The sequence below is a fragment of the Amblyomma americanum genome, chromosome 1 (assembly GCF_052857255.1).
Source record: "Amblyomma americanum isolate KBUSLIRL-KWMA chromosome 1, ASM5285725v1, whole genome shotgun sequence".
In the NCBI taxonomy this organism is placed as follows: Eukaryota; Metazoa; Arthropoda; class Arachnida; order Ixodida; family Ixodidae; genus Amblyomma; species Amblyomma americanum.
In genome coordinates, this window is record NC_135497.1 from 527824394 (window position 1) to 527844117 (window position 19724).

The window sequence follows — 19724 nt, forward strand, 5'->3', positions numbered from 1 at the left end:
TTCCTGCTAACAAAACAAGGCAAACCTATTTGCGAATGCGGAGATGATCTTTCGGTCAATCGCATTTTATTTTCATGTGTGCAACTGGAAACACTGAAAAAAAATTTTTAACTCAATTTTGTAATGAATGCATTCCTTTTCATCCAGCACTGCTCTTAGATGATAATGCCATTGTTAACATACATTCTGTTTTCAGCGTATTAAAGGAAGCAGCGGTGCTTGAAAAAACTAAATCTTGATCCACTGGTTTGCTTTAATACATGATGCACCTCAGCCACTTTCTCATTCCTGAGAAGGCTGAGGCTTTTTATTTCAGATTCAGACCATTTTATTTTCTTTCAGTTGAAAGCGGAAGACGAGGCAAAAGGCTTGGAGCCTGACAAGGCCTCGACTCTAATCTTTAGTTGGGAGCAGTCAAAATTTCAATACATTTGCAGGGATTTCTCCTGTTGAAACGGTGTACACATAGACATAAAATAAAAAGTACATATGAACACAAAATGCTGGAAACCGTGTGCTCGCAGAGGTGCGCTGCCTTTTGGGCCAATAATCTGGCTGCTTTTCCAGATTTTGTTTGTAGTAGTGCGCTTTGCTGCAGATGGCTGCTTATCCGGAAATTGCTTTAGCGCCTGTCTTATCTCATGGACTTTCTTTATCACGAACTCTTCTTGTGCTGCATCTCCCGATTCCTTGTTCGCTAAGTCTTGTAAAGCAGCTGCAAGCAAAGTACGGATGTTTTCAATACCACGACTTTGCGGCTCAGGGATTGCATCAGCCTGGATGCTGTCGAGAAGTGCCTGGGGCTCATCTAGAGCGAATGAATCATTTTCTGTTGAAGTAGAAGGAAGAGCTGCGCCTTTTTCAGTCGATCCCTGAGCGCTTAAATTGTTTTTTTCACGCTCCCATTGAGCAACTGCATGCATATGCTTACACAAACTCAAGTGCTGCTTGTAATACAAGCATAAACATTGTAAGGTGTGGATACGTATGTTGCATTGTTTGCAATTGTAGCTGCACCCTTGGCATGGTATGCTGCCCTTTACTACAGTGTGCTTAAACTCTTGCAAATATTGCGACTGCACCAGCCACCATCCATCAGGTGATTCACTCACGCCAGATTGAGCGAGCTCGACACCTGCGCAGTGCTTCTTACAGCAGTCTGCTGTCCGGTGGTTTTCCATGGGCCTCACATGTGAAATGAGCTGCTTGATGAGCCGATCATTCGTAAATTCCAGTAAAGTATGCAGCAATTTGTCCAGGCGCTGGCACTGCTTTCTTCGCAAATAAAACCTTTTAGCTCATTGTGCACAGACTCTATGTGATTGTTTGTCGTGAGGCCAGTACCTTGCCTATAGCAATGCGCCCACTGCTCATGACGCTTCGCATAAGACTTTTCGAAATACTCCACAAAGTCTTTGCACTCCCCCAAAGACTTAGCCGCCAGAAATTTTTGAAGAAGAGTCTGAAATTCTGGTACGCTTGGGCAAGCCATCAAAGTGTGCAGAGTGTCTGACCAGTTTTTTTATTTTCATCACCACTAACTTTGCTAAGTTTGCAGGTCAAACTGCGTTTTACGTGCCAGGTGCAGAGCAAGCATCTCTGAGGGATCCCCATTAACTTTTGCCAAGCATTGCAATATGCTGCTGCATCATCAGTCATGAAGGCCTCGCAGCAAAGTGCCTGACCAATACTATCTTTTATTGCCTGAAAAAACCGAGCCATAGTTTCCTCCGATGTGCTTTGAGAGAGGAGATAAGCACAAGGTATGCCTGACCAGACAGCCGCAATTACGAGCACTGTCATGAGCAGAAGCCCATAAGAATTCGTACCATGCGTCGTGTAAACACATACAGCCTTGGTGCCATAGTGCAGAAGCATTTCCCTTTGAGTACAAGTCATAAGGGCCATGTTAAACTCCTTGATGTCTTTTCATGAGAGCAACTCGTTATCAGCATACAACAGAGCCGAATCTGTGCTTTCCTTTAGATCATGTATCCACATCTGCATACTGACAAAGTCATCGGGATCTCTTTGCTCCTCATTTCCAATTTGGTACTTGTACTTTATGTTATATATATCTTTTGTAGTCAAAGTATGGAGTCTGTCCAATGCAATTCCAGCAAATGAGTGTGCATCTGCAAGAATCCTTCTAATGGGGACTCCTATACCGAGCTTTTTTGCTATGGCAGCCACTTCAGTGGCGGACAAGCGCAGGTGTGTCACACTCTTCTCATGGCCATAGTGGTTGGCCTGGTATTCAACGGTTACCTTTTCACCATCCTGAGTGACAACCATACCAGCCAAACAATGTTTGTTGCATTTCACACTGCCCACTGCCTTTGGCTGCCGTTTACCTTGTCCAGACTGCACAGCTACTCCAGTACGGTGGCACTCTAGGTACCTCTTTGTCGCTCCAGAGGACAAACGCGTCGCCCCTTTCTTTGCGATGAAGTGCGCTTGCTCCTTCCTTTCAATGTTTTCCTTCCAGGCTTGAAATTCTGTCAAAAGAAAAAAATTATATACTTATGCAGAGACCACACAATGATTGCATTTGATCTGCTATGTTCACAACCATTTACATGACATTCTTCAAGCCTTAAGGCAGCCAACTGTAGGCATTGACCAAAAAGCGGGTCAATCACTCTCTACACGACACAGCTACTAAATGACTGCTCAGACTACTTTGAAGACAGCACATCGCCACGATGGCTCGATAGTTATGGCGCTTGGCTGCTGACCGGAAGGACGCGGGTTCAATCCCAGCCGCGGCGCTCGCATTTCGTTGGCGAAATTCTAGAGGCCAGTCTACTGTGTCCGACGTCAGTGCACGTCAAAGGACCCCAGAGTGTCCCTCATAGTCCGAGTCACATTGAGATGGTAAACCTCCATGAACGTAAATCCCAAAACACTACCAACACTTACACTTCACTACTGTCGCCAGCCTAAGCTTTAAAAACGGTTAAGTGCACTTTTTAAAGCAGGCGTCACGCATTTTACAAATCCAGCAACCTGTAAATAGCCTACGAAAGATCAACACTAATCCTGAATCCTGAAAGGGCACATTATTACGGTATACCACCTACCGCTGTGTAAAAATCTTAAAGATTACCATGCCCAGTCTTCAATGTGTTTACACTGCATGCATTTATTTCAATTTCACTTGTCTTTCATTTCATGCACCAGAAAGACCGCTTCCGATATAAGGTGAACAGTGGGGCTAGTTGATGCATGATATACTAGTGACAACAGCATCTAGAGGATGGAGGATAAGGGACACACGCGCTCTGCACAACACAGCACGAGGGCTTCAGACAAACCTCCTTCCCTGTACACAAGCTAACATATTCCTTCATGCGTGCATACACAAACAAAAACTAAGAACATGTGATTCTTTCTCACCTGCAGTGGAAGAGAACTGAACCGTGCTGCGTCTCGCCATAAAGCCATGCTCCTGCTCGTGGTGCTGCAAAAGTTCACGACGGTGGGGAAAAGCATTACAACAGAGGTCACATGCGAAAGTATTCTCACGAGCTGATGAGCTCGCAGCTTCGGGGTGCTTATTTCGCACATGCCTACTTTGGGATTTTAGAAAAGCAAATTCAGCTTTGCCCTCTGGGCACAGATACTTATCTCGCGCTGGTGACTCAGCAGGTGGTGAATGAGGTCCTTCTATTCCAATGAGGCCCCGAGGCGGCAGGCACAATGCTCACAGCACTGAGAAGAAAACTTTAAACAAAGGACGCGCAACTGCACTGACAAAAAAACGTAAAACAAAGGGCGCGCAACCGCACTGAAAACAAAGCGTAAAACAAAAGACGCGCTACAGCGCGCGCGCGCTACTGCGCGAACTCGCGAGTGGACAAGAGCACTCAAAACAAGACCACAAAGTACGCGCAACTGCGCAAACTGTCGAGTATAGAACGAGAGAATGTGACCCAAACGCAATTCGCGTAACAACTATCAAAGAATCCCGGTGCACCTCAAGCGCAATTAACGGCGACGTCCTAGCCCATTGTTCTAACCTAGGCGAGGTAAGTAACCTGACCGCGTAACGGCAGTCGGCGTGTGTCTGCGTTCCGACAGATTCAAATCTCTGCCTGCGAAATGAAAGTAGTCACGTGATTTGACACAACTAATACATGGCTTGCACCGACGTCATCAACAGGAATGCTGGGATACGCGGCCGCCATATTCATGACCCACCGCCGCTCCGTGCGCACTGGAGTGGTCGCGGTAGTGCCAGCTCCTGTTGTTTTCCGCGTGTGCGTAAGCGTTGCAGTCTCAGCATGGTCAACTGTGCCGTTGTGGGCTGCTCCAATCGCAGCGACGTTACAGGGAGAAAGAAAAGGCCAACTAGCGCGAGGTTTTTCTCTCTGCCGAAAGTGATCGAAAACCAGTGCGAGCGAACCAAGACTCTGAGTGCGAAGCGCCGCAGCTTGTGGTTAGCACGCATAAAACGTGCTAATTTCAACCACGAAAGCCCCAATGTGCGCGTCTGCGGTGTGCATTTCATAAAAGGTGAGCCCACTGTATGTATCTCCGTTTTATAGAAAAAAAGCCAACACGACAACGTGGAACGCTTTGAAAACAGCTTTGCGTCCGCAGGAGAACCGTCCAACCTGTTCGACGAGACAAATCCAGACTGGGCCCCGTCTCTCAGTCTCGGCCACGGGAACAGGCATGCTGATTCCGCGCGGCACGATCGCAGAGCAAAAAGACTCGCTCACAAGCGACGGGCCGATGTTGAAGCGACAGCAGTGGCATCGGAGGCGTCGCCGCGTGCCTGTCCCGATTCCCCACAGCCACCGCAAGCCGAGGAAGTCAGCGCCGATGAAAATGAGAAAGGTCAGTAGGCATTTTTTTTTCATAGTAATGCGTGGTCATTTGTTTTTGCTTACGATGCATTCCAAGGCCTTTGGTGCGTCGGTCCGCTTACCCAGTGCTTGTGATGCCTAGCCAGCATGCAGTTTCGCTGGCTGCCACTCTAGTTTACGAGCTTATAAACTTTTTTTTATAGAGGAATCGCTGTTCAAACTGACATGACCATGCAAGACATACAGGCACTGGAGCAGCATTCTGTAGTGCAGAATGAACATCTGTACACATTGCAGAAAGAGAAAGAGCAGCTCGAGGTGACTGAAGACTCACTGAAAATTTGTGAAGCAAAGGTGCGACTGTACACTGGGATGCCAAACTTTGCTGTTTTATTTGCTGTGTTCGAAGCACTAGCAAGCTTCATTTCACACAATGTCAACAATAAGCTCACAAAATTTCAAGAATTCGTTCTGTTCATGATGAAGCTAAAAGTAAATCTGCAAAACGCTGACCTTGCATTTCGGTTCAATATTTGAGAGGCTACAGTATCGCGCATTTTCGACAAGTGGCTGCACGTGGCGTATTGCAGACTTAAAGATGAAATAATCTGGCCCACACGAGATGCTTTGCAAAAGAAAATGCCACAGGCATTCTACGACTCGTTTGGTGCGAATGTAGCAGTCATCATCGATTGCTTCGAAATCAAGATAGAAAGGCCAACATCGTATCTTCCAAGATGTGAAACATGGTCCCAGTATAAAGGTAGCAACACAGCCAAGTTCCTGATTAGGATTGCTCCACAAGGTGTTGTTACATATATATCCGAAGGTTGGGGAGGCAGGGCCAGTGACAAACATATCACCGAACACTGTGGGTGGGTTTTTGGACAACTTGGTGCCTGGAGACGTTGTACTCGCAGACAGGGGTTTTAACATCAGCGAAAGCGTTGGTTTCTACTGTGCAAAGCTGCACGTGCCAGCGTTTACCATGGGAAAGAAACAACTTTCAGCAGAAGATGTGCAGAGCACAAGAAAGCTCGCAAACGTGCGAATACACGTGGAAAGAGTAATTGGACTCATTAGGAATAAGTTTATTTTTCTGAAGTCTGTCGTGCCAATCGATTACGTTGTGTGCCGGCCAGGAGATGAAGTCGCACCACTCGACAAAATTGTAACTGTGTGTTGTGTGCTATCTAACTTGTGTGCATCAATTGTTGCTGCACCAAAGGACGCCACTGGACAGCAGGCTTCAGCCTCAGTGGATGAGTGATTGTGAATCCTGCTTCAGCATGTCTGAATAAAGCACTGGACAGCAGGCTTCGGCCTCAGTGGATAAGTGATTGTGAGTCCTGCTCCTGCATGTCTGAATAAAGCAAACTCAGAATCTGCTGACGGCATTGTCATTTCTCAACGCCAGATTTCAGGGTGTCCCATATGGGCCACGTGTGTTCCAGCCTCAAGACGCACTTCCAAGGTTGACACATGAGGCAGCTGTCCAAGTTGTGTTACAGGTTGCTTAGCCTTTCGGTCATTTGCACTCTGGACAAAACCACAGTGTCGTTTTTGGTGCTCGCTTGAGTGCCACGCATGAAAAGTGGAACCATTTGTAGTGGCAGGATGCGTTGTCGCAAGCAACCATCTTTCCAGTTTCTGGTCCACGGCAAAAACAGTAGACATCACTGGGAGAGTTTACCACTGGACCAGCATGCTGCCTGGTGAAGTAGGTGCTGAAAAGCTCGGGCAGGATTGCAGGAATGAAGAATTTTCTTCCAGCAGCCAGAATTTCCTCACAAAAGTGCCTGTCTTTCTGTATTCTCTCCACGTGCAACAAATTAGGTGTCCACACCACGAAGTCGCACCACTGAACATCACATACAGCCATTTGTGTCTGCACTTGGTAGAAATATCCGTGTTGTCGCCGTAGCTGGACTACACCATTGACAGTTTCCAGGCAGGAACCTGCAGTAGCCATCTCTGTAACGTCCTTCACTTCCCTGAGCGAAAATGGGCACTTAAGTTCAACAACACCCATCCCACAGCATGCGCAAGAAACAAGACCGTCTGGTGTTGCTCCAACAAACGGATATCTTGTACTCAGGTGCAGCCCCGACTTGGAGCACTTGAACATGTCATGCTTCTCGGCTTCACTGGTTTAGTATGCCCTGAAGGCACGGGGCTCATTTTTCACTCCCCATGTGATGGCAGGCGTCTTCAGCGACTGCTTTTCAGGATAGCATATCAGTTTTAGCAGTGATATGCTAGGGTTATCAATGCTTGTGTGGCACACCCTTTTCATTACAGAAGCAGTCACCCTGCCCGCTCGGTACAAAAACCAATTAGACGAGCTGCTCTGTTGCCTTGTCAAAGCTTCAACGGCCTTTACGGTCTCTTCACTTATAATTATTGATGGCATGACATCATTGGCTTTCTTAACCAAAACATCCAAATCATGCGTCAACATTTCTTCGGAGTAGAGGTTTCTCAAACGGGCATCATGCATCGGTACAGGATTTTGAAAGTGTCCATCATATCCGGGGAGGACTGAAAAAATTGAAGGAACAATGCCGGCATCCTGAATTGGGCCGTAAAGCTTGGTACGCTCCTGCTCTGAAAGTGGCGGGACATGAGCCCGCTCCTTGACAGGACCTGCCTCAAAGGAATTGCTATCAAGCTGCCGCTTTTTCCCTTTAGATGATGTGAAGTTTATGTCCTTGAGTCGCATATATTGTACTTTTTCGACATAAGCGGGCAGCCACATATTATCCTTCTGGGTGCAACTTCTTGACTTCATCATTTTGATGCCGGTCTCAACTGCAAACAAACAGGCTCCAACATGGGAGCCCCCCTGCTCCAGCCATACATGTGCAGTGCGCAGTGATCACAGCGCCATCCTTCTTGCACACAATCCACACTTGGAGAGGTTTGTGCCCCAGCCTCTGTGAGTGGTTCACCTGCGAAGACAACGAGAAAAAACGTCGGCTTTACTGACCTATCGTTTCAAAATTGCTGCGGTTCAGTTGCACTTTGCCTAGGGATGTCGTCTTAGAACAAAACATTTGAGCCGTTTTTTTCTCAGAGTTGCGGTGCACGAACTTGTCTGTCTGAACCTGCTCATTTGCAATGCCATTCAGACTGTGCAAAATAAAAACAAAGGCATATAATGGGAGCTGCAACTCGGTTCTTTTAATCTGTGGGAGACTGCGCTGCCCAGCTCGGACTTGGCTGTTCAACGCCGGGTCCTCGAGTGAGCCACCGAGGTCATCACGAAGCAAAGTATTCTGATCACCTAGATTTGACCTCAAGTTACGTTTTTCTGTTTGTTTTTTGGAACCGATAAGGTTTTTCCGCCTCCTTTCACGCTTTGCGGGCACTTCACGTGCTCGCGTACATACATAACCGAATGTCGCGCTTCAGATGCGCCGCACAGAGCGCTTAGCGCAAACGGCGTACGGACCATTCGTCACAGCTTTGCTCATACAGATTAACAAGGTTTGCAATCATCAAATGGATTCGTAATGCTTACCTCGCCGAGCAGGACAACTTTGCCGTCCTGGAATTCCTTGGCAGAAAGGTGCTTCACCCAGCCGCTTGTAAAATAATTGTGGGACTCCAAAGCTTTGTACGCTTTCATGTTTTCCAAAGTCACAAAGTTCGCGGAAAACACAAGATACGTGACGATGTCGCCGTGCGAAATCTCGGGGAAGCCACTCACATCGGCACTTGTGTCCACTCCGGGCCGCAGCGTGTATGGATCGATATCATCGCACAGTTTCAACTTGTCTTCGTAACGAAGGCGAATACTGCCGATGAGTTCAGAGTAATAACCCGCGTTTAAAGCTTCATGCGGCGCCATATACATGGCTTGCACGTGACGTCACATCCGCCTGCTCGTTGACCCGGCGACCATGCTTGTGACCCAGTCGCTCAGTCTTCGTTCAGTGCTGTGCTGCCGCGGATGCTTTCAAATTCGTGGCACCGGCACCGTTCACAGCTCTTCTTCATCCGATTTGTGCCTGCTATGGCGCCGCATGAACCGTCGCACCTTTGCTTCACAACTTTTCAGTGAGTCTTCAGTCACCTCGAGCTGCTCTTTCTCTTTCTGAAATGTGTACAGATGTTCATTCAGCACTACAGAATGCTGCTCCAGTGCCTGTATGTCTTGCATGGTCATGTCGGTTTGAACAGCGATTCCTGTATAAAAAAAAAGTGTATAAGCTCGTAAACTAGAGTGGCAGCCAGCGAAACTGCATGCTGGCTAGGCATCACAAGCACTGGGTAAGCGGACCGACGCACCAAAGGCCTTGGAATGCATCGTAAGCAAAAACAAATGACCATGCATTACTATGAAAAAAAATGCCTACTGACCTGTCTCATTTTCATCGGCGCTGACTTCCTCGGCTTGCGGTGGCTGTGGGGAATCGGGACAGGCACGCGGCGACGCATCCGATGCCACTGCTGTCGCTTCAACATCGGCCCGTCGCTTGTGAGCGAGTCTTTTTGCTCTGCGATCATGCCGCGCGGAATCAGCATGCCTGGTCCCGTGGCCGAGACTGAGAGACGGGGCCCAGTCTGGATTTGTCTCGTCGAACAGGTTGGACGGTTCTCCTGCGGACGCAAAGCTGTTTTCAAAGCGTTCCACGTAGTCGTGTTGGCTTTTTTTCTATAAAACGGAGATACATACAGTGGGCTCACCTTTTATGAAATGCACACCGCAGACGCGCACATTGGGGCTTTCGTGGTTGAAATTAGCACGTTTTATGCGTGCTAACCACAATCTGCGGCGCTTCGCACTCAGAGTCTTGGTTCGCTCGCACTGGTTTTCGATCACTTTCGGCAGAGAGAAAAACCTCGCGCTAGTTGGCCTTTTCTTTCTCCCTGTAACGTCGCTGCGATTGGAGCAGCCCACAACGGCGCAGTTGACCATGCTGAGACTGCAACGCTTACGCACACGCGGAAAACAACACGAGCTGGCACTACCGCGACCACTCCAGTGCGCACGGAGCGGCGGTGGGTCATGAATATGGCGGCCGCGTATCCCAGCATTCCTGTTGATGACGCCGGTGCAAGCTATGTATAACAATGTATCAACAAATTCAATTCACATAGAAACAGAACATAAAAAATGTGTTTATAAAAGTCATAAGCTTTGTACTGCAATCATATCAAATATTTTTATTTAAATGAGAAACAAAAACAAACAAATGTTGCTAGGGACAGAGAATTCTAGGGAGGAACCAGAGCTAGAGACTGCTGGGGACGGACTGAAGTAAACACAAAGAAAAAGGCCGGTTCCAGGCTCTGCCTAGACGCTTCGGGTGTGAAGACCGGCTTCCGGATGCTGGCCCCAAAACCAGTTCCTGCCGCGCGGCGGCGCTGCCGGTGGGGGCGCCGTCGTTTCTTGCGGCGTCTGCATTGCTGCGGCCCGGCGAAATGATTTGGTCGCGCGTGTTTATATCCGCCTGAATGGTTTACATGCTGACAAGTATCTTTTTTCAGCAATGCAGGTGCTAAGATAATTAAATTTAGTGCTTCACTACTCTCATTCCACGTGAGAAACTGCCAGCACCAAAGCTGATACAGCGAGGGGCTTGATCTTCAACGCTTATCCCCTGTGCTCTAACGCGGTCACCTATTGCCGAGGTTGGCGCACTCATGCGTTGCCGAAAGTAAAGTTCGCCATAGGAATTACTGCGGAAAGGTCAGCACACTGGCGGTACCTTGAACATGTTGCCCGCTCATTTTTGACGTATTTGCGATTGTGATATTACTTTAATGGGATGAAGAGATTGGTGCAATATGTACAGTCGTTAAATATATTATAAAGTACAAAACATGGTGGCTAACCACAAGTTTATTACACATAGTTCAGTTATGGCTGAACACATTTTTACAGAACACAGGGCTTAACCCTCATGGCTTTTTTGTGAGTATCAGGCTGGTTTTTAAACCTTTGAGCCCCTACTCGCCGCGGTAGGGAGTGCCTGGGTTCCATTCCGGCCACATTTCGATGGTGGTGAAACGCAAAGTGCACCCGTGTGCTGTGCGATGTAAGTGCGCGTTAAAACAACCTCAGACTGTCCGAAGTAATCCGAAACTCTCCACTACAGCTACCCTCATGGCCCGTTCGTCGCATCGGGTTATTAAAACCTCAACTTTTGAGAGTAGCTTAAACCCGTACATTGCGTCGAAGTGCCTTTCGCAAACCGCAGGATTCCCTTGCAGCGGCGTGTCGACCCTTGGAATATCACGTGCCCACTTTTCAAATTCATCGTTGCAGGCAGGCGCGCGGAAGATGTAGACGACATCGCCACCTGGCACAAAACCAGGGACCACGGAATAAAGGGGGATCGCCCCCCCCCACATTTTTCCAGAGCGGGCAGCCCCCCCCCCCCCCCCCCCCGCCCCAATGTCTCCGACTGCTTGCACTTGAATCGGAGTTCTGACAAGTGAAACATTTCAGTTCTAGGACTCTTTTAATGCAAATCACAGTGGCGCTGAGCTACTTTGCTTCGTAGCCAGATGTAAAGCATTTCGTATAGCCAGTCATGTCCCAACAGAATTAAGTCGACTGTCTGACCCGTGTACATAATCATGATTAGCGGAATTAATAAAAAAAACTATGCACAAACTTTTTCATGCAATTGATCACTCCTCGTGCGTACAGGTTCCCATGTCAGTTCGTTTTATATGGCCGCGAATCTTTTGCATGCACCGTTTGTTCGTTCGCAGTCAAAACCGCCGGCCCGCGGCTTTACCCTTTTGTTTTGTAATGCGAGATGCGACCAGACTTAGCTCTATTGATCGTGGCCACGTGCAAATGCTTCAACATTTTTCCAGATTGTTGTATTTGCTTTTGGTTCTTTATCCAGCGGGTTCCTTGCCAGCTTTAAATTGAGATCTGGGAAAAAAAGAGCGCACCGTAAAACAAGAGCAGAGGAAGGTATAACGACACAGCGCTGACTTCAACTAGTTGAAGTTGGCGCTGTGTCGTTATATCTTCCTCTGTCCGTGTCTTAAGGTGCGCTGTCTTTTTTTTTTCATCAATGAACTACCAACTAGCTTTTAACCACTCTTGCATTCAAATTGAGCGCGGCCAAGAACTGCAAACATTCATATCGATGACCGCCGAGCACGTTTGTGGCTGCCGTCGCCGCCGAGTCATTTAGTTATTAGTCGGCGCGAGTCAGCCCCTTAAAAAACTTCTTTTGGAAGCCTTTTCGTTTCCTTCCCGACTTCTGGAGTGTCGTCACCACATCGTGACAGTTTGCATCAACCTTTGAACATTGAAGAAAAAATAATAAAAATATAAAATTTATTACGTAAATGAGCAGTAAATAAATAAATAACAAAATGAGCTCGAAATCCTTCCCCCTCCACTCAAAAAAAAGTTCCGGAGTCCCTGCACAAAACACCGCCATTGCGGTTTTTCTTCGGTGTTGACATGATCTTTCAGAGCGTGTCAAGGGGTAGCGACAGCTGCTCAAGCCACCAAAGTTGAAGAAATACTAAAGAAACTCAAAGGAAACAAAACAGCACTAAACAGCTAGCGAACGCGGTACCTTGAGCGGCGCCGTGGCCTACGAGACTGGACTGGCCAGGCTGACGGCGCCCCCGACGGAAGCGCCATATTTCCCCCCGTGGCAGGAACGCGCAGCGGAGCCTCGCTAGTCAATGGTGGCGCCGCCGCGATCTTCACACCTCCCCATTCTAGCCACCCTAGTTGAACCACACAAACAAAAAAGAAGACAGCCGCCGCAGGGTTTACGCGCTTCGTTTCCGGACACCCCAAGATGCAGCAGCGGAAGTTCCGGTGACGTCACTAAACACAAAAACACAAGCAAAACAAAACGATTACGCTGCTTACGTTTGTTCGAGCATACCACATATTGCACAAACTGAAATGCACTGTTAATAAAATGGTCTGCTGCATTAAAACTTCTCAACAGCAATCCGCCGCCTACATGGATGGATGGATACGGCTGAACCCTTTACATCGGGCGGTGGCTCAAGCCACCTAGCCATGTCTTGTGAAATTTTACTCCTGTCTTGCTTTTAGCCACCAATCAGCCACCAACCTTCGCTTGGTTACTTCTAACCTCTTAAAATCCACTTTCCCTTAACTATCCCTAAACCCCAATGCCTTGGGTAAGTCAGCCCCGCTGCTTTCCACTGTAGGGTGAAGCCCTTTACAGAAAAGTATCAAGTGTTCAGCCGTTTCCTCCTCCTCTCCACACGCAATGCACAAAGTGTCTATGACTCTATACGTCTTAGTCCGCAAAACTCTAGTCCTCGGGCCATATTACAGTGCTCTAGAATATGGGTAGTGGGTTCAGGAGCCGGCGCGCTCCATGCGATGCGGTGAGGCGGCGAGTGTCGACAGGTCCCGGATGTAAGCGGTGGCGCTGTTGTAGCGTGGGCTGTAGGCTCGGCGCGCCCGCGCGCGCGGCTAGCAGTCCCGCCAAGCTGCCTGCAGCTGTTTGTTGCTTTTTGTGCGGTGCATTTTTCCTCTTTGTGAGTTCGCGGCGTTAAGACTACGGTCATGCCAAATCGTCGGCGTCAACGGCATTGTTTTGCTCACGGGTGCAAAACGGGATACCAGTGGACGAAAGGCGATCAGCCGTCGCTCTTCGCTGTGCCAAAGGATGAGAACCGACGGAAGCAGTGGGAACGCAACCTTCATCGAAAAGATAAGGTTTTGGACGAAACCTGCTGTGTGTGTGAGCTACATTTCGAGCCATCATGCGTTGTGAGGGACTTTATACACATCACTGACGGCAAAGAAGTCCGCATCCCGCGTGGAAAGCCGGAACTTTTACCCGATGCGGTGCCAACTTTGCTGCCGAACGCGCCGAGCTATCTGTCAAAGAAAACACCGCTACAGAGACCACCTAGAAAGAGGAAAAGCACGAGTACATATCCTAATGAAGCGAAAAGACCACAAAGTAATGCTTCCGACGTTAACAAGGAATCGAGGTGTCCGGGCATTGACACTGAGAGTAGCGTGAAGGCGAAAGACCAAGACCCTTGTGAAGTTGACGAAGCATCTGTGCCGGACGATTTTTCTAAGCTGGATGTTCCTTCAAAGCCAGGACAGTGAGTTTACTGCAATTTGTGACAAAGGAGGGTTGCTCTACCCGTCTCGTGTGCTTTTTTTGATGGTGAGAAGGCTGGATAACCTTTTCACAACTTTTTTTAGTCAGGAAAAGCTGTGCAGTAACAGCATAGTAGATGTTGTGGTGCTGGGAAAATTTCAGATTTCATGTGGTGTAGGGTGCAGCCAGCACTCAGAAGCGCTCACAGTCAGCATTCTCAAGTTTTATGTTTTGACAAGGCTGCATTTTTATGTTAAATCAATCAATGAGTCGCGAGAAGCTCGCAGAAAAAAGCTTCATGCTAAGATGGGCAAGTGCTCATAGTCGCGCGGCTAAATGTACTGTGCAAACAAGAAAACAAGGCATTCCTTTGAGAAATTCAAGAATATGTCTCACACTGTGCATAGTTGGAGCGCTGCAATAAAGGAGTGCTTTGTTTTATAAAAGTTATTTTATCCTGTCTTGCATTCATCAGCGTTTATACATCGGCGGCAATTGACCCTTCGTTTTGATGAAAAAAATGCATGCATCAAAACAACAATTAAAACAGGGGCGTGAAATCTAAAGTTCGACGAAAACTCGTCCGGTCAGGTAGAAGATTCATGTAAAAAGGAAAGGAACGCCGACCAAAGGTTGTTAGAAAAAAAGACGTTTCGGCTTCCCTACGGAAGCCTTGATCAGAGTTATCAAGGCTTCCATAGGGAAGCCAGAACGTCTTCTTTTTTAACAACAACCTTTGGTCGGCGTTCCTTTCCTTTTTACGAAACAGAGGCATGCATACCACACTTAAAATTATCGCATTCACATATAGTACGCTGTACACACGACGGTCTCTAAGTGAAGGGTGTTTTTTTTATTCCAATTTCTTGTTGCCCCGCCCCTCTACTAAAACACTTCCGATGGCTCAAGCTGGAGTACACTCGGCCACGTTTGCCGACAGCTTCGAGTTGGCCGCTGGATAACCCCGATGATTGATAGAATGTTTGCTCCTATCCCTGTGCTCAGCCTTTCCTATGGGCGGCGATAATACTAGTATGCACTAACGTTGAAATATGGGAGCCGTACCTGCAAAAGAGCACGATCAGCGTTGCGAAGCATTAACGGGGCCGCTCGTCCGCACCACCGCGCTATCGGCTGTTGGCTACTACTACATCTAATTTTCTTGATTCGCCGACAATATCTGTGTAGAGCTTCACCTATTTGTAGGACCTGTTTTAAAAGACAGAGCCTTGCTTATTTCTCCGACGATTCTATGCACAGCGCGCATCCACGGCGCGGCGCGCCGCATTTCATACAGCCCATGCTCTGGTGGCGCCATCTGGTATCGTCGACACAAGTCGCCTCACCGCTGGCCGCTCCCTGAACCCACTACCCATATTCTAGAGCACTGTGCCTCAAACAACAAAGAGCTTCCCCGACAATTATCATAGATAATTGCGCATAACGCGCCATCTACCGCTTTTGCTTGTGCCGCGTGTGCACGTCTGCATTATTGGCACTTTGAGTTGACAAATAAGCTACTTTTACTATTGCTAGGGCACTTTTTTTCAGAACAAAGGTGAAAACAGCAAGAAACCAATGTTTACTTACAAACATACGGGGCGTTTTTAGAGTTCTTTACGCTGTCGAGTGCGTTTCGCTTTCGGTCGCGCCGTTTCTGAACTTTTCACGTATGGGTGTGTTGACTGATTTGAACGATTGCTAAGATTAACGAGTAAATGTAGTACACACTGCAGCACATCGGACTCCTCGAGAACCTGGTGCAACACCCTGCTGTTGGAGCGCCTGTCGGGAGCATGCCCGCATTCACAACACACATTTATTGTGACGTTTTAAAAACGATAGCGTCGAAATGACGCAGCACATTTTGTAATTTTTTTGTCTAAAGCACTTGCCAACTGTTAACGAACGACTGCCTGGATAGGTACGGTGTAAAACGAGAAAAATTTTCCGGCAATTTTTGTTTAAACGCGCCGCCCGGTAGCCCCTGCCAAAGCTGACTGCCAGGTATCGCTGTTTTTAAAAGTAAATGTCAATGAAAATGACGTTTCATATTTTCACGTTCATGTGCTTCCATTTCCGAAAGCATTACGTACCTTGTAGCACGTTTTCGATGCACTCGTGAAGGCTGCAGGCTCATTGCCCGTAATATCTACATTTATGTGTTAATGAGATCCCCTGATCCCTCAGGTACAGCCCACCTGACAGATGAGAATTTCCAACCATCCCCCCTCTCCCTCCGTTCCCCTTCCCACGTTAGGGCAGCATACCGCCGTGGTCGAGGGCTCCGGAATAATTTCGACCACCTGGGATTCTTTAACGTGCACTGACATCGCACAGCACACGGGCCTCTAGAATTTCGCCTCCATCAAAATTCGACCGCCGCGGCCAGGATCGAACCCGTCTTTGCGCTTGTGTGGAAGACCTCGGGTCAGTGGCCGCAGACCATGGATTTAGGAAGAGGGAAGTGTCCCCAGGGAGCGATTCATTCTTCCGTGCCTGTTGGATGCGCCACGACTCGAGTAGAAGCCTCCTGCGCGGGTTAGACGACCGCTTGATGCAAAGAAAATCGCGCTTTGCATCAAGCGGCCATCTCACGCATTTCACGTATGGGATGAGTTGAGAAGTTCCAATCAATCCTGGTCACGGCACCAGTTAAGCTTTCCGAATCCTTCTTTGATGGGATGGCCGGATTGGGCTGGTCGATCGGTTGCTCGTCGCGAGCGGTGAATGATGGCACGCTGGCCGGTGATCGAATATGAGGCGGTTAGCAGTACGAAGAGCCTTCAGGTCTTCGTCCGCTCGTCTGGCGGCACGTTGCCGGTTGGGGCAGCAATTCCAACTTCTCAAGACAAAACGAATTTATTAAAGACGGGATTGAAATACAAGGCAGTGAGAATAATGCAGTTTAACGAAAAGGCTGTTTAAAAGCGGTCGAGAGAATCGGCGCGCTCCTCCTGTCTTTGTTTGCAGCGGGTTTTAACCCCTTCGATAATTGGGCAGAGCTTTACTAAACCAGCTATTGCCCAATTTGAACTAATAGCAGTGCAATGGCACCGTATGTACAAGTGGACGGAGCCCAGGGCTCACCGGCCTGAACACTATGGACCCCGCACCTCCTGGAGCGTGCCGGGCGGCGTATTTCCGTTTGCTAGCCGTTGCAGACAAGCCCAATGTTGCCCATGCCCGTTCCCGACAAGTGCAATGTTGCCAAAATAGACGCTGCAGCCAAGTTCAGTGTTGCCCACGCCCGTTCCCGACAAATGCAAGCGTCTGCCAGGCCCAAGTTGTATTGTAGTAACGCTAGCCTGGCCTGCATTTGTGCGAATAGGTGAGCGTCACAGGCAGTGTGTAAAATTCCTGGTCCTTCACAATAAGAAAGCCAACATTCCTTCTGGCACTTTTGTTTCATTGTCGGTGATTTTTCTCCGTAACCGTCGCTTTGTTGAGTCTTTTCTCTTAGCGGGGCTGCTGTAATGTCTCTGCCGGAGTGGTTTTTGTATGATGTAGGTTTTCAGCGTATATTTTCGTGGTTTACTGCAAAAATTGTCACTACAGTCCATACAAATTTTGCCCATTCTTCGTCTTGGGTTGTGGCACATTTTTTTCAAACTGCTGGATAGTCAAACGTTCATATCTATCTCACACCTCTCATGAAAGCTGCGCGCGGCTACGGGTGACGTTGTCGCATGATTGATTAGGTGAAACTTAAATAAAGGAGCTGAAGTGACAATTTAGTCAGGTAACCTAGAACAGTGCATTGGGCTGTAAGATCATTTCCTTAATTTAGACACTGTTGCAAACAGTTTCACGGTGGCATATACTTGCTGTCTTATCTTAACATTGGGCACAGGAAGGGAAAAATCCCACTGAGCACAACCTGCCCTAAATAAACTGTGCAAACAGTAGTCATTATTAATATTGCATCCACTGCTCTGTGTCTAATCTGAGCTCGATGTGGCATCCACATATCTTCTGCAATCTATGATCTGGTAGGTCCTAAACATAAGTGATATTGCTTCTGAAAGTGCAAGCTTCTCTAACTTAGAGACCTGCTTTCCATGCGTGGTTTATGTGCTTGCTCCTTTTATCCAATGCATAATGACTCTTTTCATGTTCTGTAGTGAGCCCCCCTTTGATGGCTTGGAGCTTATCTAGTGTCGTTAGAATAAAAAAAAGGTGGCTACTTCTCTGAACATCAATATATTTTTTTAATAGTTACTTGCACCACCAAATAGCATCCAAGGAGTTAAAAATGTTGAAAAAGGAAACAGTCTACTCATTGAAATCATGGAAGAAGGCACCATTGAATAATATATGAACAGAACTTGAAACTAAGCTGTTCTACTCTAGGATAGGTAAAAAACAGAATGGAAAACATCACCCTTTAAGGAAAGCTCTTATACCTTGAAATTCTTGAATATGTAATTAAGTTGTTGGTTGAGTATATTTCTCAGAGTTTACAGCAGTTTTAGCAAATAAATATTGTAGAAAGATTTTAATCAAAGATTTTTCCCATGGTCGTTCTGCTGCTGTTTCTATTTCAGTTTGCATTTGCTCTGTCATTCTTAGTTGCTGTCTTTAATTTCCCAGTGGAAATCAAGCAGCACTGTTGTGAATTTTTTCAATTTATTTATAAGTGGCCATGTATGCAAGTCCCAACAAACACATCCATACTCAAGTATAGGTCAGACTTGACTATCAGCTGTATTCTGAAATCACTTTCCAAATGACCGAATCTCTACTGTAATAAACCCGGAGCTGATGGCTGCCTCGTTCCAAATGTAATTCACATGCTTAATCCAAGGCCTGAGATAAAAAGCACTCCTAAACATAAATTTATTGCTTGTTCTTAAAGTAATAAGATTAACTCTGTACCTATCGAAGTGGTTACAACACTTTCTTGTAAAGCTGATGTGAACAGTTTCCAAAGCTTTTAGCAAAGTAGGTGAATCATACACAATTTGTGAATTACACTGGAGGAATATCATCAGGACCAAATACCTTGGCCTAATTAACATCTTGGAATAATATACCAATCCCGTTAACTCAAAATCTGACCTTCAGCATGCGATCTAGCTTAGCAGGCGGTGTGAATCTAACAGTATGTGAGCAAGGCGGCATGCAGATGACGAATAACCACTGCAAAGTTTTGTTTGACATACATTATTGTTTATTCAAAAGCTAGTGCAGACATGAGGTAAATAAATTACTAGAGGAGGAGGCCCTGAGTAGAAACTGTCAGGGGGACCTCCTGTTATTAATTGTATATATGACACATAGCAGATAGCAACTACATATCGGAAAACAGGTGCAGCAGGAATTAACAATCAGAACAAAAAATTAGATTAAGCATGCTCAATTTTACAAACTCATTAAAGAACATGGCAAAAAGAGAACACAATACTATACAAAAGCACTCAAGCAATAAAAGCCATACACAATATATACAGGGTTCATTGGCATGGCAAATGAAGGTAATTAAAAAGTATACACTTTTTCAACCTTTTATAGAATGATGCTTCTGTACTAGATGATGTGATGATTGTTAGTAGAGAGTTGCAGACAGTGATTGCTGAGAACAATGAATAAAAACGAAACTCTAGAATATCATCACTTTTCAAGCCAGGTATAGAGCTGTTGTCCGCACCAAAAAAACTTTCCGGGCGTAGTGTACAGTATACCGTGCAGAGACTGTAAAACCATGTGCATGTGGGTGAAAGTGGAAACTTCGTTGAAAGGTTGAAACAACACCAGTATGATGTTGCAAACAAGAAAGCTTCGTCAAATGCACTCGTCGAAAATTCTGAAAGCAAGC

General features: G+C 47.0%; 1 protein-coding gene across 1 annotated transcript; it reads right to left on the reverse strand.

The window, feature by feature from the left end:
- Positions 1 to 7621: 7621 nt before the first annotated feature.
- Positions 7622 to 8673, reverse strand: LOC144128937 (uncharacterized). The gene is made up of 2 exons (XM_077662762.1): positions 8338 to 8673; positions 7622 to 7765 (listed from the first exon to the last, which is right to left on the reverse strand). Exons 1-2 carry the CDS (start codon positions 8671 to 8673, stop codon positions 7622 to 7624), a joined length of 480 nt encoding a protein of 159 aa, XP_077518888.1.
- Between the last annotated feature and the right edge of the window lie 11051 nt (positions 8674 to 19724).

What these genes read in the sequence shown, in the direction of transcription:
- LOC144128937 (XM_077662762.1), bottom strand. Translation starts at nt 8,673, where the DNA reads ATGTATATGGCGCCGCATGAAGCTTTAAACGCGGGTTATTACTCTGAA. An exon ending in AAGTTGTCCTGCTCGGCGAG is followed by an intron (nt 7,766 to 8,337) that starts GTAAGCATTACG and finishes TTGTCTTCGCAG; the next exon opens with GTGAACCACTCACAGAGGCT.